The sequence below is a fragment of the Daphnia pulex genome, chromosome 1 (assembly GCF_021134715.1).
Source record: "Daphnia pulex isolate KAP4 chromosome 1, ASM2113471v1".
Classification (NCBI taxonomy): domain Eukaryota; kingdom Metazoa; phylum Arthropoda; class Branchiopoda; order Diplostraca; family Daphniidae; genus Daphnia; species Daphnia pulex.
Genome location: NC_060017.1, coordinates 6,531,163 through 6,558,359, shown reverse-complemented (window position 1 = coordinate 6,558,359; position 27,197 = coordinate 6,531,163). Strand labels below are relative to the sequence as shown.

The following is a 27,197-nucleotide window of genomic DNA, read 5'->3' as shown; positions in this document are numbered from 1 at the left end:
AAAATCCGACGTGTGACTCGGAAAATAAAATTATATTCAAGAAATCGTTTGTTTTCAAGTATCAGAAATATTCATTGTCAATTTCCAATAATCAAGCGCATGTCAATGTCCGTCAAAACCGTCCCAAGGCCGTTAATTCAATTTCAATTAGTATTTTTTTTTTAATTACCATCCATAGCCTTACTTTCCGCAACCAAAATTCCCAGAACACAAAAGAACGTGATAGACAAAAATGTTCACTGTGTTACACCATAACCGTTTGTTTGCTTGTTTGTTTTTTTATTTACTTCGCGCAAGTACCACCGACGGAAAAATCGGAACTGGAACCAGATCCGATAATCCCAGGACTGGATGACGGACAGGCTTTAAGAGTGTTTGCGATTCTATTTCTAAAGTACAAAAAAAGAACGACTTTGATCATCAAAAGGATGGAGATTTTAAAACATGCAAATTACGTTTCTGGGTAGTTGTTGAGCGATGAAATTGTGACGCTGTTCACATAAAGCTTTTTGTTGCATAGTGAACCGCAAATCGTTGAAGCGTCCAAAGGGTTAACTACATAATCCCAGCGGAGATTCACTTTTCTCGTCTTGCCAATATTAGTTCCAATAGAAAAAAGGTACTGATAATTTTTCCCATGTTCTAGCTTTGCGCCAGTACTGTAGATCGACAAAAAATATTTAGCGCTTTCTCAGTTTTCATAAGCTATCCAAGAATGTTATTTGAATTCTTTATACTTTGACTGTATTAGCTGGACGTTTGACACGGCACCTTTGTCTCCACCAACAGACAATTCAAATTTTCCATTTACATTTATTTTAGCGTCCTGTGCCTTCGCCAGGTTTACGTTAACTGCGTAATGCATTCCTGGATAAAATCCGTGATAAAACCTACCGCGTTAAATATTTAATTGAATTTGATTTAAAAAAAAAATATGCCTATCTTACGACAATAAGGAACATTCGAGCCGGTACTGAAAAATAATTTGACATTTCTCCGAGAGCGACTGGGATAACTAGAGGCCTGTAACCCGAACGGGACACATTTGGTATTGTCAGATCCACAAGAAGTGCAGGCTCCCTTGTTTTTCGAAACAAAAATGTGAATAAAGATTAATAATGCCAGCATATGCTGGATTAAAAGATGTGTTACTTTGTTGAAAGAGTCATAGTCGGAGCATTCATATGCTACAGTCTGGCAGTTGTTACGTGAGAGAAACGAGTCACTATACAAATAAATGACTCGCATGTGGCCGCAAGCGACGATATCCGTTAAAGTGGTGTTGGATGCAGCCAGAGCAGAAATGCTAGCTACAAAGTTAGCAGGATATGGCTCACAGCCAGGTTGTACTTCTCCACCGTTAGGATAAAAGTCAAGGTGGCCCACAGGCTCCGAAAGTCCAAAGCCTTTGAGACAACAAAAGATAATGATTTCGCTGTTTGAATGCCTATTCAAGGTTTCTTGATTTACCTAATAGACCACCATCAGTGTGAATGGCTTCAACAAACTGAGCGTCAGATGGATCCAAACGAACAAAAGAAGGCATACTGCGAAAAGATGGACCGGCAGGATCCAAACCTTTACAGAGCCGATTTTAGAGCATGTAAGACAAAATGACAATTCAAAATTAAAAGAAATAAAAAACGAACCTGAAATACGACCAAGATTAAGAATTTTTTCTCCTGCGTATCCCGCTATGTGCGATCCCAAGCTATGTCCAATCAAATGGACGTCAGAAGCCTTCACGCCAAGTTTTGACTAACACAATCAATTTCAAGTAAAAAAAAAAGGAAATAAAAACCACCCTGTGCTGATACATTTTCTGATGCCTACTATCATAGTGTTGACAAGGAACGCGATTTCTAGCCCAACGAGCCGTGTGTTTGCAACTGCTTGACCATAAGTAGTGTACGCTCCAGCTCCCCAATGTACAACGATGACATTGAAATCTCCATTTTCCAATAATCTTGCAACTAGCGTCTGAAATAACACAACGTCAATCCACAAGTTGAAATGTGACTGCAAGAAAACTTTATAATTGATATTTACAGTGATGCGGGCTTCGTATGCATCGGCAAGATAACCGTGAATATAAAACTTTGTTGGTCGAGATGCTTTGAATGAAGCGGCAGTAATTTCAGTCGTATTTTTGGCAGAAATTTTGAGCCCCTGCGTAAGAAACAAGTGCATGTCTAACGGTCAAGTTGTTCAAACAATTTTATTAAAAGAAAAGATTTTGTTTCTCACTTGCATTGGTTTCTCTCGGGTGAATAACGTGAAATGCGTATTGATTGTATTCCTAGCCATTGGCATCAAGTTAATCGGCCTATTCAACGAATTGTACCAGGACTGATTCAAAGCGAGACATCCTAATTCTCCGTAGCAGACCGGAGTTGTATCTGTCAAGCCACCCATTGGAAAAACATTATTCGACCTTGTCTAATTTTTAAAACAAATGCTATGTTCTTCTTGCCTACAACGTTTGCCGAAATATTTAGACCGCTACTTTGTTTTCCAAATGAATTAGTTTCAACCTGGGAATTCACAAATGGAAAAGAAATAAAAATTTATAAACTTCGTTAAAATTTCATTTCTTTGTTTTTACCTCTGATGAGGTGTTCGCCAACACGATAAAAAGAGGAACACAAGCAGAGAAAAATGATATCTTCGTCATTTCGAGCGGACGAACAAAATCACAGAACACGCACAGGATAATCAAGTACCCTAACTCGCTAGTGTGGCAGATTGAATGCGATTGAATGTATGAGAGCATCCAAATCGGAGACTTATAAACCCGGAGATTACGGAAATCCATTCCCAATATGCTGACAGTGAAAAAGCATGTGGGTTTTCAATAAATTCAGGGAATTGGGCACCAGAGTTCATGACCGTCGCTTACTTCACAAACACTGTATATTCTATGAATACGTGGGTTTATCGAATCGTTTTGGTTGTTTCTCAGCACCTGTACAGTCATGAATATTTAATATCCTTTACCCTTTACGCCTTTACCTAATGCTCTACATGAGTAGGATTCGCTTGTTTGCATACAAATTGATACAAACGATGTGTCAAGTTCACTAACCCGGATGTGTTTCACTACTGCTGCTAAGTGATATGGATATGGACTGATGATAAATCAATTGGATAGGTAACCACGCCTATAAAACATTGAAAATACCATTCAGTTGCTACGAAACTGAATAATATTTGGCTTCAATAAAATGAATTTACGATTCTTCTCGGCATGCTCAAATTATTAAAACTCAAAAGTGGCAGTTATGTTAGGAGGTTCTTTCATTCTTTGAAACAAAGGATTCGAAAAGTGTTTCAAAGAATATCTGCAAAACAAGAATAAAACGGATTGAGGGAATGAAAGGGTGGAGCAGCACAGGACGTCGGAAGTCTGACTGTCTTTTTTCATCGTATGAAAATTGCGTTTATTTATTTTTTTACCGTAACACACGTTAACCGAGAATAGGGCCAGTGGAGCACGAGTCATTAGTCCAACACATTTTGAACGACTTCCTCCACCGCAACTGTTAGACAATCAGTTGGCTTCAATAAGAAATGAACTCCATATTCTCTGTTTACAGGTGATGCAACATTGTAGTTTTTAACGACAAAACTAAACTTACGTCATGTTACGTGCCGTCATAAAACTATTCTTCTACTTTCGCCGTCGTTCTCCCAGCGATTGCTGAACCTTCATATACTTTAAAAACAAGCCTGCTTCCCATGAAGATCGCACCAAGTTTATTTTGGGTTCAATGCCAACAAAATTTGATATTTAAAATGGGTCCGTATAAGACTGTGTGTTACTGCTGCATCTTAAGGTCGTCCTGAAGATGATTCGGCACATTGCTCAACTGGAAAATACCCAACGTCTGCAGCTTACATTTCCATGCTTCAAGCTATTAACCCATGTTTCACCTTCAAACGCTGTCCAGGTATGGCGGCATAACTTTAAAAAAGCACTGAGGCAGTGGCCATGATTCCTTGACTCTCAATATTTCTTCTTCAAAGAGATATGACCAGACCCTTTTAACCTGCCCCACGGAGTAAGGCAATATAGGCTGCGTGATGTGCGCATTAAAAAAGGTGGCGTGAAGGAAAAGGACGAACCAAAGTCATAAAATTCGTCTGAAGGAAATGCGCCCCTGGTAAAACGAACAAACGGTGTCTATACCTAGTCACGGGCATGTGGCGCTATGTTCCCAGCAATGCGGTAAAACACTTTCAGTCGACAGTCAACAGTGTCCGAGTGCGGAGTGAGAAAGTCAATAATGTCGTCCCGAAAGATCTCCACTCAGAGCCGAAAGGTGTGCCAAAATGGAGGCAAGTACTTTAAGCAGTTCTGTGATTCCACTTCTCTACACGGGTTAAAATACATCACAGAAGAAAAAAGCCATTGGTTGAAAAGGTATTTAACAGAATCGATTTCAAACGTTAAAAAATTTGTCCCGTTATAATACATTTTTTATTTACAGAGTTATGTGGACTTTGGTGTTCCTGGCTGGAATTTTCTTCTCTGGCTATTATTGCTGGCAAATGTGGAAGAAATGGGAAGATTCCCCCGTTCTCATGTCGCTTGATTCTAACCGTTATCCTCTAAAAAATATTCCCTTCCCAGCGGTAACCATATGCAACGTCAATAAGGTCTCCAAGACAAAGTTACTTCGAGTCATGGAAGACCCAAGGTCGTATTCAATCATCCCTAAATGTACTCACGACTCGTCCGAGGCTGTTTTCCTAATTTATTCCCTTGAAAAATTTCTTTTATAAAGATACAAGAACATCACTTACGATAAAATGCAGCAAACCTTGAGGTACATGACGAAGCTCGACAGGGCGATTAAAAACGAAAAGGAATTGGAAAATTTAAGCGAATTTTATCGGACGCAAAACATTTCATCTACGGATTTGTTCGACGTTCTCAAAAAAGTAACCCAACACTAATTTTCTTGGCAATTGAATTACGAGACACTATTCCTCCACTTAGTCGGCGCCATCCTGTCGAGACATGGTCATGGACTGTATCTGGCTCGGTATTCCGGCGCCGTGTTTCGAGTACTTTTCTTTTCTTCCTACGGACGATGGCATTTGTTGCACTTTCAACGGAGCAAAATACAACGATCCAGAGTTAGAAATCGAATCAACGTAAGTGTGAAGAGATTATAAGCCTGTCTTTAAGTCGAGGATAACCAGGATCTTGTTTAATTAGCGATCACGAACCTCTTCGGGTGAGCGGGAATGGATACCGAATGGGACTCGCCCTGGTGATCGATGCTGACATAGAAGATTATAGTGTGACCAACGGAAAATTTGATGGTTTTAAGGTAATATCCCGTAATGGAAACATTCAACATGTAGTCAATAAAAAATATTAAAAAAGTATGCAAAATGACAAACAGGTACTGATTCATACGTCAGAGGAATTTCCAGATGTTGCTGATCGTGGATTCGTCCTTGGCCCTGGCACTGAAACGTTCGTATACTTCCAAAAGAATCGCAAATTCAATATTGAAAAAAAAAATGACGCAATTTGAATTCATTAGATTCGTCGGAGTCAAAGGAATAACAACATTCAACACGGAAGAAGTGGCAAAAGATGTAACGCCAGCACGACGCCAATGTCAAGTGGAGGGCGAACAAAAGTTAAAATATTTCCCACGTTACAGTCGATCAGCTTGTACTATCGAGTGTGCCACACGACTTATGCAAGAGCGATGTAAATGCAGACCTTACTTTTTCAAAGGTTAGTTTCCGGTCAAAAAACACAAAAAGCTGATTGTAATTTTTTTTTAAATCTGTTCTACATTAGCCGACATCGGAACGAAGCTGTGCAACTTGGATTCCTACTCTTGCATCTCTGATGTTTACGGTATTTAAATGTCGACTCAACACACAAGAAAAATAATCAAGAGTGAAATATTTGTTTTCAAATTTTAGAAGACGTAAGGCAAAACGAGGATAAGATTTGCCACTGTCTTCCTCCTTGCACAGATGTGTGGTACGACCCAGAAATTTCGTATTCGTCTTTTCCCGGAAGGGGATTCAATTTAACACGCACCTTTAAACGTCTAGTGGCTGGACGAAATCTCAGTTCTAATGCAGACAGCAACGAATATTTCAAGTAACCCAATTAAAAATAAATAAATTTAAATTACTGTTTCAATTTAAACGTCCCTTCACTCCCTTGTTACCACAGATCAAATGTCGCAGTACTTCACGTCTACTACAAAGATAAGACTGGCGTACGATACAAAACTGACATTCGTTTTGGCGTTGAAGATTTTATTTGTAAGACCATTTTATCCCATTCATTTTTTTCAATTACAAATTCAGAAACATTTTTGGTTTGCCAACAGCTGCCACCGGTGGACTTTTGGGACTAGGTTTAGGCCTCAGCTTCATCAGTGTTTTTGAGCTACTTTATTTCCTCTGCCTGCGCTGGTTTTTCCCCAAGATAAAATCAAAATCCCGAAGCAGAGACGAATCGCTAGATTGCAACACTCTCCCACCTGCCAACAAATGGGCTTCAACAACAACAGTCGGGACAAACATTTCAATCTCATAACTGAAAAACTTGCCATCATAAAAATAACAAACAAGCATTCCTAGAACTAATCGCCTTCTATTGTTCTTTCGCATACAGTCCTTTACATGCCTACTCTCATGATTGGAATGGGCTGCGGTTTAATACAAGCTATTTTGAAACCAACTGAAAACATATTCTAATCAAAGTGGTAACACATTTTTTCAAATTGATTGGCAAATAGGTTGTGGACACGACTCAAGAATCAAGAGATGGAATTTTTATTTCGAAGGAAATAAAATGGCCATTCGATGGGAGGAAAGAAAACCTCAAAAACTGAATTTCAATACTCGTATTAATTGCTAAGAAATAATAGGAAGTGACTGCGATTAGTACGTAAGAGCGCCTCGTGAAAGCCACGAGGAAAGCCAAGTCTTAATCTTTACTTCCTTTAATTAAACCCAAGCAACCCATTAAGAACACTTTGTTCAAACGAACGCTCGGTAATTGTTCGACCACCGTTCACATAAAACGTGCTAATAAAGAGAAAAGACTTACAATACATGGTAAGCGGTGAACCCCAATGTCGCCTGACGTACTTGTAGATGGAAAATGTCGCCTGACGTACTTGCAGATGGAAATTCGGTCTCGATGTTGAAGGCCCTGCAGTCACGCCATCACTTTTCAAATCATCGTTCTTTTGTTTGAATTAATCGTGTTTCATTGTTTGGCACACAATAGTCTTTTGGCACGATCAATAGTCATGGACACACAAAATTGAGAGTTCTTCATTCAACCTCACCCGATCAGCTACTGAAGTTCCCCCTGTAGATTCGCGGGGAAAAACTCGCCACAGGGGGAAGGGGGAGCAAAAAATGCAAAATAGGAAACTTTAAGTTTTTTACAAAATGGCCGCGATGCCAGATTTCTTTTTTATTTCTATGTGCAAATACAGAGCACAAATTACAATTACAGCTAAACCGGTTTCCGGGAAGATAATATAAATCTTCAAAAAATTTTTGAAGGAAAAGGCCTGTTAAATCAAATTAATAAATTTGAATAATCCGAAATAATCGTAAAATGATTTAAAAAAAGCGAAAAAAAGCGCTACCCCGAAATAAAAATAGAGGAATATTGTGAAACTTGATCGTAATAGGTCACGTGGTAACTACTAAAGCCCCGCATTTCATCAATCTGTTTGAATTAGTTAGACTAGTAGATTTTTTCTCCGCGGAAGAAACCTCATCATTCAACCTATTATGGATGAGATAGCTGTTTATGTTATAAATAGCGTACTACACTTGGCGAACCTAGTCTTTGTTCTCATCAGATATCCCAAATGGGCTTTACCATTGATCAAGTTGGTTATGGAAGACATCAGAAATGTAACGGACAGAACGGCTGTCTTTCGATTCTCCAGGACCAAATCTAAGTGGGAGACATCTTGTTACTATTTCCTATACTTGTTTTTTTTTTTTTCAAGTATTCTTCACCTATATATATACAAGAAAGACGTACGTTTATCGATTTGCTTAGTACCTCACAATAATGAACCTTCTGGTTCCTCCGGGGATTCGAACTCGGGACCACTCAACACTCCGCTCGTGGAACGATCCCGTATCCGATTCAACCACAGGTCCTCTATATAATTTAATTTTAACTGCAATATATCTAACTAACAAATAACTAAATATCTGACATGTGATATCCAATATTAGCACTAAATATAAAAAAATATAGTTAATGCGAGGAAATGAAAATTAAAGTCTTTCTTCTAACAGTGTTAATGCGCGTTGATATTTTTGCATTTGAACTTGAAAGATAAAATAAAAATTCAATTGCATTATTTTTTTAGTTTTTAGCGCCACCGGTTCCCACTCACCATGTTAAATTTGCCATTTACACACCTTCTTCCGAGGTTTAAAAACTTCTAGCTTATATGCGAGCTTATATGTTTAAATACTTTTTCACAGAATTTAATTACTTCCAGTTGAAGAATCAGTTCCGCTATGTTATGTGGATAGAAATCCGTCAATTTGTTACCTCACCTCAATAGCTTTAAAATTTATACGTATACTTACAATTTGAGGGCGTTCCCAAGGATAATCCCGTCAGTTTGCACCTATTTGCTTTCTCCTCCCGTTTTATTTTTTCCTATTTGATTAAAATTCCTTAGTTTAACGTGAACTTACTTTTAAAAAAATTTTTAAGTGACTTTTATTCGAAGATTCATCGACAACCGGACACAAGTAAAAGATCGCTGTTTTTACTGAGAGAGAAAATGCGAGAAAATGAAACCTACGTACACCAGAGACTAAACACATGTAGTTCGTGAGAAAATAAGCACCGAAGATTCTTTATATTAACTAGTCCAGAAATAAAGATAGATAACGCATATGCAAGATCGAGAACCAACTAAAGCAAAAAGATATTGGAAAAATTAAATTTGGAAAAATGTTGGCAAAACAATGGGTGGTTTGAATGGGTAGTCGACTTCTAAAATTGAGCATCGTTTAACCGAAAAACGGATTTCTGCCCAAGCCCCACAAATACCAGCGCCAATCAGTTGTATCATAAATCGGCATGTAATTAGTTGGGGCATATTCGTAGACACGGATGTAGTCCACCTGGAGCGCGTTACTTACTTCTTCACCTCTCCGGCGTCTGCTCCATGTTGGAAGCCATTCGTGTCGTTTCTCCCAAAACGAACGCATTGGTTGCTTTTCTTTAGAGGTCCTATACAATAAATCCGATAGGATAGTTTAGTATTTTTCAGAAGATGACATCAATTTTAATTAGCCTATTCCTACCACGGCTTCGGAAACGGTTTGTTAGTGCATCCTTCCGGAAAGTAGCTACCGCCCACCGCCACGTTCAGAATGAAATGAAACTATAATCTCAAGAAGAGCGACAAATTAAGGATCCCGTTAATATTTGAAAGTAAAATGAATGCACTAACCGGTTCGTCGAACGGCGTCATGGGACTACCACCGCCCCAAATGTTGGGTCCACCGGGATCTCGATCCAATTGCCCCAATTCCCAGAAACCCCCTCTCGGTGGGGTTACTTCACCAATTAGGATTCCGTCGACAAAGAAACGTATGGATCGAGGCAGGCGTTGCAATCCATAAGTGTGGAAATCTGATGCGAAATCGCCCTCTTCCAGAATCCTAATTGATTACAAAAGATGAGCTTGGAGCCGAAAAAAACAAGCAATTAAGTTATGCATTTGATTTACGCTTCGTAGTGAGTTGGACGCCAGATATTGTGTTTAGAATCAGTACCTGTTTTGCACAAATTTAATTTGTATTTATTAGTTGATATAATTGAATTATAAATACCAAAATGGAGCGTAGAGCCCATGAGTTTGTTTCCAATGTGACGGTCTTGACAAATTAAATTATCATTTGAGCGTATTTCAATCATATCGATTTCCCCAGATCGTGGCCACGCTCCATAACGGTTTTCTGTTGGCATCATCCAAATAGCTTTAAAGAAAAATTGTTTTTTAAATTAGTTTGAAATATATTTATCTGACGAAATAGTATCATACCAGGCCAAATCCAATCGCCACGGGGCATTTTAGCGCGTACCTCGACCGTGCCGTAAGTAAAGCTGAACGAGTTGAGAGTGCGCATCCGGGCGGATTGAATGGGATTGATGATGTCCTCTGCACTCGTCCTGATAAAATGGGGAAAATTTTCGTAAACAGGAATAATTGAATGAGTAAAATATTCTTGCATACGCGATACATCCGCCGTTGTAATTCACATTGCATCCTTCTTTCCACATATCCAACGTGCCATTGTACAAGAAATCTTCTCCGAAACGATCAGCCGTCAGGGTGGGCCTTATGTACAAAACTCCATTGCGAACATAACTAAATGATTCAACGAAATTCACGTTAACATTAATGATTACAATAATAACTGAGTGAAACATTTGTACCTGTTTTCAGGGCGATCTGTGTAGTATTCAAATTCGTTGTTACCTCCTCTCCAGGCGGTGATGACGTGCTGCCACCGTGATTTATCCAAACTGTTAAATTCCTCTTGAAAGATGAGTCGACCTCGCAGTCGATAAAATTCGTCCAAGTTACCCGTTGTTTTGGGGATAAATAACAAGACAACAAGCATTACCAGTGGAATAAAGGTCTTTACTTCATTTCCCTTCATTTGTTTAAACCCGACTCCTACTGACAGAAATAGTTCCATTATTGCGATATCGAACTAAAAATAAAGTTCTACTTAGACTGACCGTAGACTATTGTGTGCAAACTGGGCATTGATTTAATTGTGACCGTGGGTTACCTTTTTAGGAAACTCCAACTGTTATGCCACACCCCCTTTCAAGGTATGTTATGTTTACCAAATATAATTCAATCCGGACTTGATGAGAAATGCGGATGTCTTTTTATTTCTTCACATAATTTTAAGGAATCCCACAGTTTGTGCACGATGGTTTTTCTGGGAAAACCAAGCCCTTTGCTTAACCGTGTTACTCGCTATGTTAATTCAATACAGAAAATTCGCTTACCGGTTTTGCCCGCTACAGTCCAACGCTCGAATCCCAAAATCAAAATCAGGAATAACAAATCCACTTTTGAAACGTTCAGTTGAGTGAGCGGAAAGTGACTGAACCTCCGGCGGATTTATATTGTCGATTAACCCAACGCCAACGCGGAAGGATAATTATTTCACTTTTTTCTGTTGGAATTTGCAAGCAGCACAAGTGAAAAAGACCTGAGGAGCACACAATTAAAAACAAACACGGGGATCGGTAGTTTCCCCACGATTGAGAGATTCATAGAATGCGGGCAGCGGAATGCGGGACACTAAAATAGGAATCAGGTCCAATTAAGTTAAACCTACGCTGCATGTTATCATTTCAAAAACCTATAGTCAGAGACGTGTTCCGCATCAAAGGCAACATGGAGTGTTTGATCTCCAGCTAATTTAACGAGCAGAATAATCTGCTATTACATTGATTTATTGGGACATAAAAGTCAAAATAATTGCGAGATAAAATGAAGGACGAATTAAGATTTCAAGGTTGTATTTATAACTAGCTACCTGGTAGATAATAAGGGAAATAATGGAAATTCTGAGATTTATTATTTCAAATATTACAAAGTATTCCCAAGGCATTGCAATCTATACAATTAAAGAGTAGAAAATGTAGTTTTGATGTAATATGCTGTCATGAAAGTTATGCAAAAGACAAGTGAATTTCCTCCTTAGGTGTAACCTTATTATTATAGTGGTGTATAAAATCATTTTGATTACCCGCTACCTGTCTTAATTCGTCGTTTTATCCTTCAGTTCAGCAATAAAATTCAAGCGTATTCTTATTTTTGATTTTTTACTATTAAATTGAGACTATGAGTCATCATTTAGTTACATCTACGAGCAGAAAAATTCGTGAAAAATGTTTCCAGAAAGAAGGACACAAAACTGTGGATGCTGGTTCAATGATTGGATTTGTACTAGCAAAGGAACGCGATGGACATCACCTTTCCGAGATATGTTTTTAACAAATTTAATCTTCTTACAGAAAATTAAACATTCAAACGTTGTGAATCAACAAGGGAATTACTGGCCAACCCTCGTTGGTACCAATACCAGTCAACAGTATCGTTCGGATCGTATTCGTATACACGAATGTAATCCACTTGGAGCGCGTTACTAGCACCGTCTCCGTGTTGGAGGTTCCAAGTTGGTAGCCATTCGTGTCGTTTCTCCCAAAATGGAAGCATTTGCTGCTTTATCTTCGTCGACCTAGTTATGTCAAATTAGTTCACCAATTGCTTTCGGTGTGAAAGTGTATAGTGAAAGGGATCATACCATGGCTTCTGAAACTGGTGGTTGATGCATCCATCAGGGAAGAAGTTTCCTCCCACCGCCACGTTGAGAATGAAATGGAACTGAATTTTAAATAGTAAAGATTTAGAACATAACAAAAAGTAAGGTATACTGTATAAAAAAATAATAGGATAAAACATCTCTCAGGGGTGAATTCCGAGTCAGTCAAGAGCCAAAGCGATTGAAGTCTGATTTCAACAAAGACTGCATTTCGCATTTTTTTCACAATAAGTGCAGTTGTAAAATAATTTCTATAATTTTTTTTTAGTTATTGTTAACAAAACATAAGTGTAAAAACCAAAAAAGTAATTAAAAAGTATCGACGAAGATGAGATTCGAACTCACGCGTGCAGAGCACAACAGATTAGCAGTCTGTCGCCTTAACCACTCGGCCACTTCGTCTGTACCACAATCTACTTGGCTCAGGTAAAATTCTTTTTAAATAAAATCCCGTTCATCTGTCCATAAAGTTTACTTTTCTTTTTGTTCTATTTTTTAAACTTTCTATTTCTAGCGGGTCTATGGCAACTATAATTTTTATATCGAAGGGTTCGAACAAAGAAACATGCGCTATTGAAAGGTTGTAAACTGAGTGGTATCAATTTTTAAAATAGAGCAAGTACTACTTTTCGAGATTCTTTATAGCTTGTAAATAGTTGACAATTTACCGGATAGTCAAAGGGCGTCATTGTTGTACCGTTGCCCCAAATATTGGGTCCACCGGGGTCTCGATCCAATTGGCCCACCTCCCAGAAACCTCCGTCCGGCGGAGTAATTTCACCAATCAATATTCCATCCACGTAAAAGCGAATAGATTGAGGAAGGCGCTGTAGTCCAAAAACATGGAAATCTGATGCGAAATCCCCTTCTTCCAATACCCTTAACGGATTATAAATAGAATTTACAATCAACTAAAAAATAAGTTAAAAATGTATAGGACATACGCCTCATAGTGAGTTGGTCGCCAAACATTATGTTGCGCGTCCGTCCCTGAAATAATGATCAACATTAGAAATGACTAGAGTTTAAAAATTAATAACACACAATTACCAAAATGAAGAGTTGAGCCCATTAGGGTGTTTCCCATTTGCTTATTTCGACACGTGAAATCGTTGTTGGCTCGAATTTCGACAATATCGATTTCGCCAGAGCGTGGCCACGGACCGAAACGGTTTTCAGTCGGCATCATCCACATAGCTTGGTTTGAAAAGAAAAATCCCCATTATCATTACTATATAAAACAAAAAACAAAAAAAAAAACAAAAATAATCGAAATTCTACCAGGCCAAATCCAATCGCCGCGAGGCATTTTAGCGCGTATCTCGACCGTGCCGTAAGTAAAGCTGAACGAGTTAATGGTGCGCATCCGGGCGGACTGAATAGGGTTGATGATGTCTTCGTCGGACGTTCTGATGATCGATGATGGATGATGATAAAGAGACAACCGTATAGTCGAGGCGTGCACATGAATAATAGGAATAAACAAATAATAAAAATAAATGTTGACAAAAAAACAAAAAAGAAATCCGCGTATACGTACGCGACACATCCGCCATTGTAGTTGACGTTGCACCCTTCCGGCCACAGATCAAGGGTTCCGTTGTAAAGGAAGTCCTGACCGAATCGGTCTGCTGTTAGGGTGGGCCTAATATGCAAGACTCCGTCTCGAACATAACTTTGAAAATGGCGTTTTAAACTTTGAAAATGATTTCTCTCTACTTGAACGTGAGTGAAAATGAGAAAATGTTACCTATTTTCAGGTCGATCGGTGTAGTACTCGAATTCGTTGTTGCCTCCCCTCCAGGCGGTGATTATGTGTTGCCATCGTGATGTGTTCAAAGTGTCGAATTCTTCTTGAAAGATGAGTCTACCACGCAAATGATAAAATTGGCTCCAAGTGCCTTTCACTCGGTCGCTAGCGACTGTCAGCAACAGTAACCACACGATCACGACTGCATCCTTTCCCTCCATTTCTCTCTGGCCACCACTGGACAGGGCTCTCCAACACTTTTATATTCCGTTTTCCAGTTCCGAAAGCGCGCGCGCGTGTGTGTTTTTGCTCACCTTTCGGTCACTCACTGAGGCTCTGATGCAACAATGAGCGGGAAACCATACGCGACCCGCGACTTTTTATACCAATGTGGAGAGGCGGATACAACTCATTCTGATGGCCGGCCGACGGGAAATCCTGATGGTTTTACTTGCTATACTGACGCGACCAGCGTCCGAGAGTTTAGGATTCACCGAAGAGCGATGATTTTCAAATTTACCGGCAAAATTTTCCTTTCACTGGTGGTCACGTCCGTTTTTATTAAGCCGCAGATATAAAAAAAGAGAATCACACGCAAATTTTTCTTGGTGGGAGGGAAACTTTTTGTTGATGAATAGACGGAAAAGGCGACTGAATCGACGGAAGCCCCGAATGTAAATGTTATCTCCACTAGTTTTTGTGATATTTATGAAGAATCGGATTTTGAGTTTCAACCCACGACATAAATGAAAGTTTGACTTTCCCCCCTCGTCAAGTCTTTTTTGACCCACTTAAATTGCACGCCTTTTACTCGATGAAAAGGTCGTCGAACGGTAAAACAAAAAGAAAAAGGCAAAATGTTCTTCATCACCACGATTTTTATTTCATTTTCTGCAATTGTTTCGCAAATATACAAGATACAAGAAAATTGGCATATGTAACGCTAGACAATTTCATGTGGATTTGTTTGTGTTTCACGAACAAAATGCGCGAGTACAAAAAGATGTGCAGGTGAAAGGCACTTGATGACATCTCTGGTTGTGTTGCGTGTGTGAAAAAAAAAACTTGTGTGTAAAGATAACAAAACGAATCAATTGGTTAAAGACAGTGGAAAAACATTTCAATCAAAAAGAATTATTAATGTGAAATGGCGCGACATACAAAACATTGGCATTTACTCGAGAAAGAAAACAAATCATTCTGTATATCGAAACAAAAAATTGCGAGTTGTGTGTATGGAAGGGCAGCAATCAGCGCGGTGTACCAATTAGATGACTAGCTGTATTAAGATACAGGCTACTATATAACTCGAAAATGGTTTTTTCTCTCTCTCAGGAGGGGGAGACACAAATCAATTTAAACTCTTTTGTTCCAGGCGCATTTAGAAATTCTATACAAGTCATAATTCAAGAAAGACTTTCTTTTGAGGGATGGAGAGAGAGAGAAAGAATTGGGGGGTGATTGGTGGTCATTACAGATGTACATCAAAATGGTCGCATCCGTCCGGATAAACAACAAAATCCAACAACAGTGCCAACATACGAGCTGTGAGATCACACAACGTCTTGTACAACGCACCAAATAATTAAGAAAAAAAAAATAAAGAAAAAAACTTGGATAGCATCCGCTTTTTTTTTGTGACTGCCAGGCAGCTTGGTCCTCTCTTGTTGGATTTATAACTCATTTTGTCATTGGATTCATTCTTTTTTTTATCTTTTTTTCAATTTTTATAAAAAAGAGACTGGAATTTGGGGTGAAAAAAGCCGCCTCGTTAAGCTCTTTTTTTCTTCTTCTTCTTCTTATTATTTTTGTTATTATTAAAGTAGAAATCAGCACCACGACTCGCTTCCCGATTGTCCGCCTTGTTGTCCGTCTTCGCCATCCTCGCTTTCGCTTGAATGATCGCCGTACATGTCGGCAAGCTTCTTAAAACGTGGACCAAAGTCCGATAAACATTCGAAATCTAAATCGCCATCGTCCGTTCCTACACATCAAATAAGAACCATTAAATTTCATGAAAACGACCAAATATTAAAACAGTTTGCAACGCACCAGAAGCCAAAGATGACAGTGAACCCATAGAATTGCCGTCGCCTTCGTAAGCGTAGTGACGCAAATCGTCATAGGCTAGGCCGTCTGGATCGCGATCAACGCGCCCTTTGTTGTCATCCAAAAATTGGCTAATGTCTGGCACTTGACCAGGAGCTGCTCTCTTAGGTCTCAAATCTTCATCCTTCAATAAATTAACAAGACAGATTCGTTAATAAAATGAATTCAACAATCAAATGAAAAATGTAATTTACCTTGAGCAATTTGCCGTAGTCATCGCTGCGGCCAATGAGCGGTTTGCCATCAGGAGTCATCCGCAAAACGGACAGGTCGTAGCCAGTCATGTCTCCTTCACCGCCACCCTCATCCGAATAATTGATAATATTTTCGCGAATGTCATCGTGGAAATCTTTGGGCTTGTCCTTGCGGCTTCGTCGCCGATACGCCACCAATACCAAGACGATAATCATCAGGAGTAAAAGGATTCCAAGAATAATGATGATGATCTCCCAGCCGAAAGCTCCTGTCTGTACAGGCAGAACAACACCGGCACAAGATGGCGTGGCATTCTTGAAAAATCCGGGATCGAAAAGGTTGTACGTTAGTCCGTTAAAAGTCAGATTCTGAATGCAGCCGGAATAGCCGATATCTGTTGGAATGTAGTCCCATTTGAGAGCGAGCCGGAGCTTCTGGAGATCGGCCGTAATGCCTCCCACTTGAAGAGGTCCGTTGACGTTGAGGTATTCGTTAGATCCAACCAAACTGGAAGAGGCAGAACAGTAGGGTTGACCATCACTACACTGGCCGAGTCGCATCTGGACGGATCTCTGATTCCAGCTGATTTCCAAGTCGTGAGCTTTGCCGTCCACCAAATTACGTGAACGATCTGGCAGTTCCAAGCGTCTGGTACCCGAACCAAGGTCCAGGTAGAGAACTGGCGAACCTTCTCGAAGTTCCAGCGCCAAGAAATCAGTCACGGACGTATCGGGTGGTACGGCTGTCGGTCCAGCGTAGAGAATGAGTCCATTGCCCGTTTGGGTGACCACAGTCAGAGAGAGAAATCCGGAAGCGCAGGTGGGTAGAGGATCGTACCAAGCCCAGCCAGTTCCTCCAAACGAAACATCCAAACCTTCACAACGAGGACCCTGGAATCCGTCGGGGCAGCGACAAGGTTGAACAGAATCTCCAGTGCAAGTTCCACCATTTAGACAAGACGTAGCCGAACAAGTGGAAGACGAAAGGTACTCGTCTGCCAAGCAGACGCATTCTGGAACAATTCGAGCGTCTACACCAACAAACGTAGAGGTATTGGTTGCTACCCGGTAAGGTTGTTCAGTGATTTGCAATCGATTCGTGCAACTGCCTTCTGAGCAGATGGAATTCTTTTCGTGCAAACACTCGTCAATGCCAAACATGAGAACTTCAGCGTCCAGTATCCGTTCCAATTCGTCCTGATGGGCGGCCGTCAATCCGTTGAGTTTGACTGGATCATAGTAAGGCGATCCGTGGGCAGAGTAACGAACGTCGACACTGTGGTTGCGTGTTGGCGAGCTGCTCATGACCGTGAAGACGTCGACATTCTCTTCTTTGGCTCCGACATATTCCGCCACTTTCTGACGCAGCAGATCTTTTTTGCTGGGCGAGTCTTTAATGAATTCTTCTTGGCCAATGCCGCTCAAACGGATCGAACCGGAACGCCGCACCGCCTCTTCGGTAATCTCTTGGACCGTGACGATTACCGTCGCGTCAGCTTCCTCTTGGCGGATATTGTCGGTTACGTGGAATTTGAGTGGGTAGTTGCCGGGTGGTGTGCGGGCACGCATCGTGATGTATCCACCCAAAGCCGTGACTGTGAAATATGGAGGCGGTGTAACGGTAGTCGACCAGCCGAAAGTTTTATCCGGTAAATCCTATCAAGTGTCAAAAAAATGAAAAAGTTAATTTTTTATTATTATTGACTGTTAACGTGGTCGAAATAACGGACGTACCCAATCATCCGCATCCTGAACGTAGACACGGCCTATTTCCGTATCGGGCAAAGAGTTGCGATAGTTGTAAACCAAAATGGAACTGGAACCGTCCGACATTGGGTTATCGTTTTCATCGCCAATCACCACCGTTAACGTCGATGTGGCCGTCAGGGATGTGGGTTGACCGCTGTCACTAATGACGATCGGCACAGCGTATTCTTTGCGTTCCTCACGATCGAACGTTTTCGTGGCCATCAAAGACCACGAAGAAGTAGGAGAACCGTCAATGCGGAAGGAGGTTCTGACGATATCCTCGGCAGTGTCGGCCATTTTCATGGCGAAGGGGGGTCCGTTTTTGGGCTCATCATAGTCGGTAGCGCTCAGGACGACAATGCGGCCCTGCGGTTGATTTTCACGCCAGACAACACGAGTCTGCTCGAGGAAGGGAGCGTTGTCGTTGACATCGTCCAACACCACCACTACTTCCAGCGTGTTTTCCAGTCGGACGCCGTCCAATTCATCTTGAGCCACGACGAAAACGGACCAATCACGACGACCTTCAGGCAAATCGCGATCCAAAGGCTTGACAATCGACAGTTCTCCCAATTGATTGATCTGGAATGAATCGGCATGAGAGCCACTCAGAGTGTACGTGATCTTCATGGGCCCATCGGCAGTCGACGGGTCGTAGTCGGGATCGGTGGCGTTGACACGAACGATGGGTCCAAGCGGCACAGTGTTTTCCACTATGCCGTGTATTTGCTCAGGATTGCTGTTCATGAACTGGGGTTTGTTGTCATTGACGTTGATGATCTTGACGTTAACTTTGGTTGTAGCCTTCTGCTTTCCGTCGTCCACTTCGACAATCAAGTCGTAACTCTTTGTGGTCTCGTAGTCGAGCGGCTGATGGACTTTAAGCAATCCCGTCTGCGCTTCAATGGAGAAAACTAGACCAGCATTTCCGCTGACAATGTCGTACGTCAATTGGGATTCGGTATCGTTATCAAGGGCCGTCAATTCGCTCACTTTGGCGCCAATGTCGGCGTTTTCAGCAATTTCGGCAAAGTATTCCGATTGAGGGAAGAACGGCGCGTTATCGTTGACGTCGGCCACTTCGATCTGGAATCGCTTAGCGCTTTGATTGGGTAATCCATCCAATGTCAGAGCCGATTCTTTGCCATCAAAGGCCACTACAGTCAACGGATAAGATTTGCGTTCTTCTCGATCCAATTTAACTTTGGTTTTAATGTCGCCAGTGTTCCGATCGATCTCGAATTTATCTTTAAAATCGCGCAGTTCATATCTCACCCAGTTATTAGGGTAGGTGGCATCCCTGTCGGTAGCCTGGACTGTGAGGACTGGCGTGTTGGCAGGCGAGTTTTCCAGGACACTGCCTCCATCTACAGCCATAAAAGTTGGGATTTCGTCATTGACGTCTTCAACGTTGACAGTGAGGACGGTTTCAGCGGCCACACCGGCTTCATTCTTGACACGGACCGTCAAAATGTACTGCGTGACTTTTTCATAGTCGAGCGCTTTGGCTACGTGAATATTGACCGAATTGCCGAGCTCGTTGATTCGGAATGTTTCATCGCTATTGGTTTGCTCCGTTTGGCCTTTGACCAACTCGAAATAAAGATCCGGGGCTGCGATATTGGAATGAGCTCCTAGCGTGGCTATGGCCGTCTTGTACGAAGTGTAGTTTTCGGGCAAACTGACCGGTTCAGGAATATCCGAGAAATAGGGCGGTTTGATTTTAGACGAGGCCACATTGATCATGACTCGGACTCGGGAGTTCATTGGTTCCGTGCCGTTGTCACGAGCGACTGCCATCAACGCAAATTTATAACCCTCGTTTTGCTGCACGAAAGAAAATAGGAAAATGAATAAAAACATGTCACTGGGGATAAAACGAGAATGGATTGGAATATACCGTGATTTTCTTTTTGAGGTGAATAGCTCCAGTGGATTTGTCGAGGTCAAAGTACTCGGCATCGGGTCCTGATCCGGCATCCCAGCCATATGATATGTGGGCGTTTTCACCGGCGTCGACGTCAGTGGCGGCGATGCGCATGACCAGTTTGCCGAGTTCCAAATCGCGCGGAACCGATTCATCATAGGCCGATTTGTCAAACTGTCAACAGCACATAATTGAAAAATTTAGCCAACACATTTTTAAAAATAAAAACCAGAACTAAAACGTCAGTTTCAAACAACTCACCATGGGCGCATTGTCGTTGATATCGCCGATAGTCACGTTGAAAGTACAAATGGCTTCCAGCGGAGGAGTGCCTCTGTCTGTGGCTTTGACTGTGACGTAGGCGATTTTCTCTCGTGCCGGCTCGTCTCGATCGAACGACTGTGGAACAAAAAAAGAGAATTTTCAGAATGAAAAATGTTTGCATACAACCCGACCAAAAAAAGAAATCGTGACATTTTAGAAATTCATCATACCTTGCTGCTCCGGATGGTTCCCGTAACGGGATCGACTTCAAATTCTTTTTCAGAGCCAGCACGCAAGATGGTGAAGAATATCTCGCCAGCCGAGTCGGTGTCATTATCGTACGCTCTGACTGTCGAGACGACCGTTCCGGGCTGCTTGCCTTCTTCTAATGTTGCAGATTCGCATTGATAGAAAACGGGTCGGTACTTGTTTTCGACGTAAACGCGCTTATTGGCATTCGACCGCTGAAAAAGACAATTTTTTTAAAAATCAAACATCGATAAATCGATAAATTGGCTAGAAAACTAAAACTTACGGGAGATCCGCTACGCTCCAGTTCCTGTTGACTGGGTGTTGAAAAAGTACCGTCCGTCACGCGGTTATTCCTCCCGCTACCCGTGGCTTGTCTCGTCGTCACGTGGTGCGACTCACTCAACACATCTGGAAAACAAAATGAAAAATAAATAAATAAAATGGCATCCAATTAAAAAGAGGAGAGAGAGAGAAAAGCCAGCATTTTTGTTCCCATTTAAATGTTTTAACCAAACACCCAAAAAGTTCCACTCGGGTAGATTGCCGGAATTACGCTCCAGTCTCTCTCTCCCCTTCGTCATCCGCCCCGGATTGGTGGGAACGCCAATACAATTAAAACAAAAACATCGTCGACGACCAAATAACAAACCCGATAAACATTTCTTTTATGTCTACATATAGCCGTACAAGTGTGATTCCATTAGGGAAAATGGAAATGAAAGTAAAGGGGTCACCCCCAATGAGTTCATCACGAACGCCGTACGTTTATTTTATTTTTTCAAAAAGGCCTACGGCTTCGACAAAAAGTGGCGTGGGAAGAGAGCACTGTTAGGTGAACCGACCACTTTTCCTGCTATTTTTCCGTTTTATTACACACAGAGAGAGAGATATTCCCCCGTTAGAGGAAACGGAGAGATGGCACACCGGTAATTTTCTCATTGAAACCCCGGGAAAAAAAGAAAACGGGGGAGTTCCTTTTTGTTTAGAATTCTTCAATCAAGCCGATGATGGATTAAGAGGATAACTCCCATCAGCATCCTCCTCAAAATAACGCAGACGGCAGGAAAAATAAAACAACACTCCAACTTTTTCTTTACTGCCAACAACAACAACAGCAGTCATGAGTGGCTAGGCCCCCTTTTAACAACACCTACTACAATACAACAGCTGGTTTACTTGCAAACACATATTACACGGGAAATAATCACATTATCTTCGGTAGAAAAGCCAATGAACTCTAGTAAGTTTTTCCTTAACAAAAAATCGGAACCCATTCTAAATCGACTACTATATTACAAGAGAGGGGAAATCTATATAGTGGCTTGTGTGAAAATGGAGAGCTGCTACTGGCCCTGACGAATGAGGTCAACATTTCACTACGGAGCCATAAGGATCGTTTAGAAGGGGGCGTGAAGCCGTTCAAGCGGGGGTCTATTTTAACCAGTTGACCGGCACCCACAACAGCACAAAAACAACCCTCCTCCGAATGTTTTTACTAGGGAGAGGGGGGTGATGGTGGCGGTGGAAGAAAATAAAAAAGATTTTTCGACGAGTCATTAAAAAACATTGGGGAAAGAAAAAGAAATAAGCCGTACGACTGCCATCTGGACTCGGGATCGAGTTACAGCCGCTAACATTTTAACACACAAAAGCGGTTGAAAAATATAAAATAAAATAGTAGTGAGAAAAAACTCATATTTCAAAATAAAAAAAAGTTTTCTTGCCAACTAAATAATATACGACCCGTCGTCTAGTTTCATTTTTTAAAAAAATATTTTTTGACCGATGAAAAAAAGAAAATTCTAGTCCCGCTGATAATGTTAAGATTGCGTGTCGGGAGTGGACGTCCCTACATTCAAAAAGCCCAAGGTCGCCATGGCAACAACTTCAAAAGTCACAACAGCTTATCGCTTCCGAATATAACATGCACGCCATCTTGTTGGCCGAGGAGGAGGAGGGGGGAGAAACAATGGCCGGAAGGGTTTGTCCCGCATACTGTTTGAACGAGGGAGGGTTGGATAGGACGACTGTACAAACTCCATAAAATGGAGAATACAAAAAAAAAAGGCATCACCGGATGCCGAAAAAATTCTCTACAACCCAAAAGTTTCTTTTCCAACCCTAAAGGAGAATTGCTGCACACCTGTGCAAACTCTTTCCTTTTGTGTGTGTGTGTGTGTCATCTTGTGTTTTATTTCACGAGTGAAATCCCGGATCGAATTCAGACGAAAAAGGGGAGTTCATTACCATATGTTTGGCCGAGGTGAAGCCAAGATGGCGGTGTGCACGCCAAGACTCACCCCTTGAGAGAATTTTACCTGAAAGGTAGCAAGACGAATGGAGGTCGCCCGGGGCGATGTTTCGAAAGAGGGTCGGGGAGACCAGACCAACTACCTGTGGCGCCCTATTCTTCTTTTGTTTCTTCAACTTTTTCTTTTTTTCTTCTTCACAAGAAAAAATAACGGCCATGTTGAAACTCTCCAACTCTCTTCGTGTACACACACATACCAAAAAATAAAACCGCGCGATCAAAAAGGAACAATTTCTTCTTAATCTTAATTCTTTTCTTTTTGCCGATTCCTCATTTTTGGAATTCAATCTGTTTGCCCCTGGGGTTTTTCTTTCAAAAATGGTGGTGGACATGTTTTTTCTTTGCTTTCCCGTTTTTTGACCAGCCAGAAGCGTAGCCTCGAGGCACGCAGGTGGTAGACCGAGAAAAGGTGGAGTGTGTAGTAGGTACTTCTTGGTAAAAAAAGGGGACACGTACAAAAGGCCTATGGATGACAAACTCTTTCTACATGTCTGGATGCGTTATCCAAACCTTCCCTTTTAATGTGTGTGACAGCCCCCTCAGAGACTCACAAATGAATTCAAAGAAAAACTTGTCTAGATCCTGGGTCGGAACCTTGAACCAAAAAATAAAGATAAAAAGATTTGAAAAAATTTATACCGGCATAGACGTAGGTGATTAGCAGCAGCGCCACCGTCGTCGTCACTGAACAACAACGCATTTTCTTCATGTGTCAGAACACGGAATAATAATCACGATAATTCGGCCCGTCTCGTTGATAGTCGAAAAAGATAAATTCGTATTTTTAACAGTTCACGCACGCACCACCCACTCGGCACTGGACAAATGCACTTTGCTGTTTAGGAAAGGATGGCTCAATAATCCGCGCCAGACGGTCCGGTCGATGACGATAACGGCCTCATATCTAATTTCAAAAGAAAAAAATCAGTTAAATTTATATTCCGAGGCCTCTACACACACACACACAAATAGTTTTAACTACATTTCCCGACTACATCTCTCGGTATATTTTCAAGTATGTGACAGCCATTCCGTCACGGTTCCTTTTCAAGCCAAGAAAAAACGAACGAACGGCGTCGCCCAGGTAGCCACGGCAGCGTGACTTGCATACGCTACACACACACACAGGCCAGCAATCCGTTAAGGAAAGATATACACACCAGTGTGTGTAGTATGCCCAGTGCGTTTTCCAACCCACGCCGGTTGGCTCCCCACCTGTTGCATGGCGACACACACATCAACATTTTTCGCCATCGTTCGTGACGTCATCCTCCCTAATTGGCTTTTGATTCGCCCATGTCTGTCTCACGACAACATCACACAACCTTTCACGAAAAATAAAAATAAAAATCCCTCTCAACCCAGAAAAACTATGTGTGACCCCCAAATAAAATAGTTAAAAACAACCAGCCTTCTTCTTCTTCGAATTTACCTGTTGCGCCTGGATGGAATCGAACGCCCGCCGGCCTTCTTCTTCTTTTTACAGGTAGACAAAACCACCACACACTACAACAGAAAACCCCGTCGACCAGTCCAAATAATCCCCCAACTGGTTAAACACAGACACACACACACACTCGAATATCCCACGCGGAAAGAAAAGATGGCGATAACCAGAGATAATCCGGAAATGCAATGTTCAATAGGGTGGGGGGAGAAAAAAAAGAATCACACCCCTCCTTTTTAAAAAAATTATTTTTATCTCGTTGCAAAGGTATTTTCTCTCGGTTAATAACGTTCAGAGAACCGACACACACACACACACGACCGATCTCTAGCTGCTCTCGGCTTGGAACTGATTTTTGGTCAAGACCAAGAAGGAAAAGAAGGCTGGCGCCGTGTCTAATGGCGGACGCCAGAGGGCATTAGCTTGAGCCATCTAGCGGCGACAATTTGCTGACGTGTTCTCTCCAACTCGAATTCGACTCTTTTTTGTCCGTTACGGCTTCTTTATTTTCAACACAAAACAACACAGCAAGTCACGCGAAACAAAACACACACACATCCCTGTAGCTCCGAAGAGCGATGAATAATCAAAATTGCCCGAGTGCATGCACATTGCTGTGTGTTGGTAGAAGAAGAAGGGTCGTGACGGCCATCAAACCGATTGGATTTCTTTTTTGGCTACTGGTTTTTCCTCTCTAGTGATGATGATGATGGGCCCCCCAACTGGTGGGAGGGTATAGATGACACCAAATTGCATTTAGTTAATGAACTGCGTGATGGTCTCTCTCTCTTCTTGTATTTCCATCAGGTGAGAAAGAGCGTGCTCAACACATTCGATGGAAAAGAGCTAAGGTCTACTCGAGTGTAATTATTCATGGCTGGTTATTATGTAAACGGAACTATATCTGGCGAGAATATAAAAATCGCAACTTTCATTGTCTGAATTTTACACGCTCGATTGATTCAGTGACACGAACCAAAGTTGCCAAACGATGAACCGGAAACATTTCGATGGTGAATCAGAGGGAAAGGAGAGAAATCGTGTCGAAAATGATAAAACAAGTCGTGTGTGTGTGTATTATGTGGGCGGCCGAGTGGTGGTGCAACCCGTTTCCGGTCAACACGATGACGTCACTCTTGATTTGAAAAAATACTCGAAAAGAATGGGGGGGATATGATAGCTACAAGAAATTGAGTAAAAAGGCAAACATTAGTCACCAAAACATGTTTTATTATTTTGTTTGAGCCCGTGCCCACTTGAGACGCCATAACTCTTTTCTTTTAAAAAATTCATGACCGCATTTATTTCCCTCTTGTAAAAAAGAAAGATGGCCGACATGCTTGAAACTCGGCCCCCCCGGAAACAAAGGAACCTTATTTGGTACTAGGTAGTACTGTGCATACCACCGGATGTTGAAACAAGACAAAAAAAAGAACCTACCTGTTGTTTTTTGGTTGGAGGGTCTTTCAAAGGAATTGCAACCGTCATTACAGGGCATCAACGAAAGAGACTCATTTCCAATTGGAATTCTCTACATCTATTTCGTTAAAATATTTTTCGTATAAAATAATAACAAGCTTCCGGCAAAAGAAAATAGTTTTCGACCGGTTTGAACCGAATGAAGGCCACTGCTGCTGGTGCTGGTTCACGATTCATTTATTTATCTGAATCGATAACACGTAAAATAAATAGAATTTTATTTCGAAAAAAAGACGTAGAAAATGTAGGCCGCGCCCATCCTAGAAGAGATATATCGTCGATGGCTTTTCGGTGGGGCTGTTGGCGTTTGTGTGTATATACAAGTCGAATTTATATGGGAGGGCCTAGATTGAAATGAATGACTTTTTGTGTACATGTGATTGTGTATATAAATGATTTCAGCTGCAGTCGAGGGAGAGGAAGGCAACCAGCAAACGAATATCAAAGGGACCACGCCCAATTGAACTTAAGAATCAATACAGTTTCTATCTACAAAAGAATTGTATGCACATTCCTTCAAGTCAGGTATATATTCCATACGTGTCGTCCTCCATCTGAAGACGACACAGAGGTAGAAAAAGATCGTTTATTATAGGCTCGATCGTCTGGCAAATTGTGCTTGCCTACTGACACACACACACAGATCAGGTAGTAGCCATCGCAAACGTGGAAGCCCATCGCAGTTGGATGGCCCCCCAAAAAAGAGAATCTTGTGTTAGTGGAGAGATTGTTCCGTACGTGCGCGGTCGTAAATTTACATTTTCTCCGACCCCAGGCAGTCTCTTTTGATACAACTTCTTCTTCATCATCGCGTGAAACATTTTTCTTATTTTTTTTAAAAGAAGAAATGGAAACTGAAAAATTCCTTTTAAAATAGAAAAAAGCTGTTGATTCCCACCAACGATAACGTTTCCTTTTACTATAAATTAAAAGCGCTTCATAAATTTGTTAGTCGTCGTCTAGAAGCTTATATACAAGAGAACTTTTTTCTCCCAAAAAGCTGATTACAGGGTGGAAAAAGCCACTCGAGAAAAAGGAAAAGAACTAACAAGAAATTTATGGATTAGACATGTACACAGCAGAGAAAAACGTTTTCAAGGGTCTCGTGGTGTGGCTTATCTAGAAGCAAAAAGGCAGTTGGAGCCGTCAACGGGCTGGCGTGGCTGGCCAACGTTTGTCTTTAATTCTCTTTTTTAAACTGGGCTGTTGTTTTTCTACTGGGTTATTTGGCACGAGCCCTTTTTCGGAAATAACCTCCGACTCCTACACATACAATAATATCGGTCAGCACCCGAACACGCAAGGCTATGGCAGCA

At 41.4% G+C, this 27,197-nt stretch overlaps 5 protein-coding genes and 1 non-coding gene across 11 annotated transcripts; 1 reads left to right on the top strand and 5 right to left on the bottom strand.

The window, feature by feature from the left end:
• Nucleotides 1-13: 13 nt before the first annotated feature.
• LOC124200009 (pancreatic triacylglycerol lipase-like) lies at nt 14-7,333 on the bottom strand. Of its 2 annotated transcripts, none has more exons than XM_046596101.1 (12): nt 7,102-7,333; nt 2,474-2,534; nt 2,248-2,399; nt 2,050-2,169; nt 1,834-1,980; nt 1,650-1,758; nt 1,471-1,578; nt 1,153-1,406; nt 948-1,080; nt 738-867; nt 456-659; nt 14-389 (listed from the first exon to the last, which is right to left on the bottom strand). In XM_046596101.1, the coding sequence occupies exons 3-12, from the start codon at nt 2,311-2,313 to the stop codon at nt 284-286; spliced, it is 1,377 nt and encodes a 458-aa protein (XP_046452057.1). In that variant the 5' UTR covers nt 2,314-2,399; nt 2,474-2,534; nt 7,102-7,333; the 3' UTR covers nt 14-283. The 2 variants fall into 2 exon arrangements, with proteins under 2 accessions (XP_046452057.1, XP_046452048.1); XM_046596092.1 differs by lacking the exon at nt 7,102-7,333 and adding an exon at nt 2,606-2,732.
• On the top strand, nt 4,221-6,724 carry LOC124200000 (pickpocket protein 28-like). The gene is made up of 11 exons (XM_046596079.1): nt 4,221-4,423; nt 4,491-4,700; nt 4,788-4,944; nt 5,003-5,160; nt 5,225-5,339; nt 5,415-5,488; nt 5,559-5,758; nt 5,825-5,884; nt 5,953-6,136; nt 6,212-6,303; nt 6,372-6,724. The coding sequence occupies exons 1-11, from the start codon at nt 4,287-4,289 to the stop codon at nt 6,578-6,580; spliced, it is 1,596 nt and encodes a 531-aa protein (XP_046452035.1). The 5' UTR covers nt 4,221-4,286; the 3' UTR covers nt 6,581-6,724.
• Nucleotides 7,334-8,738: 1,405 nt separating the features above from the next.
• Nucleotides 8,739-11,183, bottom strand: LOC124199931 (beta-1,3-glucan-binding protein-like). Of its 5 annotated transcripts, none has more exons than XM_046595991.1 (10): nt 11,075-11,170; nt 10,796-11,004; nt 10,487-10,733; nt 10,284-10,418; nt 10,092-10,219; nt 9,880-10,026; nt 9,777-9,822; nt 9,498-9,708; nt 9,349-9,428; nt 8,739-9,274 (listed from the first exon to the last, which is right to left on the bottom strand). In XM_046595991.1, exons 2-10 carry the CDS (start codon nt 10,821-10,823, stop codon nt 9,052-9,054), a joined length of 1,245 nt encoding a protein of 414 aa, XP_046451947.1. In that variant the 5' UTR covers nt 10,824-11,004; nt 11,075-11,170; the 3' UTR covers nt 8,739-9,051. The 5 variants fall into 5 exon arrangements, with proteins under 5 accessions (XP_046451947.1, XP_046451955.1, XP_046451971.1 ...); XM_046595999.1 differs by having other exon boundaries at nt 10,487-10,730; XM_046596015.1 differs by having other exon boundaries at nt 10,487-10,730; nt 10,849-11,004; nt 11,075-11,169.
• A 447-nt stretch (nt 11,184-11,630) lies between these two features.
• Nucleotides 11,631-14,920, bottom strand: LOC124199958 (beta-1,3-glucan-binding protein-like). The gene is made up of 8 exons (XM_046596032.1): nt 14,150-14,920; nt 13,940-14,074; nt 13,681-13,808; nt 13,450-13,596; nt 13,344-13,389; nt 13,068-13,278; nt 12,382-12,461; nt 11,631-12,315 (listed from the first exon to the last, which is right to left on the bottom strand). The coding sequence occupies exons 1-8, from the start codon at nt 14,368-14,370 to the stop codon at nt 12,096-12,098; spliced, it is 1,188 nt and encodes a 395-aa protein (XP_046451988.1). The 5' UTR covers nt 14,371-14,920; the 3' UTR covers nt 11,631-12,095.
• Nucleotides 12,720-12,801, bottom strand: Trnas-gcu. The gene has a single exon. It is a non-coding gene; the product is annotated as a tRNA-Ser (tRNA).
• Nucleotides 14,921-15,012: 92 nt separating the features above from the next.
• Nucleotides 15,013-24,760, bottom strand: LOC124199926 (DE-cadherin-like). Its single transcript, XM_046595976.1, has 10 exons — nt 24,388-24,760; nt 23,595-23,859; nt 20,928-21,052; nt 20,623-20,856; nt 20,390-20,527; nt 20,102-20,302; nt 18,187-20,028; nt 16,453-18,108; nt 16,202-16,382; nt 15,013-16,133 (listed from the first exon to the last, which is right to left on the bottom strand). Exons 2-10 carry the CDS (start codon nt 23,662-23,664, stop codon nt 15,979-15,981), a joined length of 4,602 nt encoding a protein of 1,533 aa, XP_046451932.1. The 5' UTR covers nt 23,665-23,859; nt 24,388-24,760; the 3' UTR covers nt 15,013-15,978.
• Between the last annotated feature and the right edge of the window lie 2,437 nt (nt 24,761-27,197).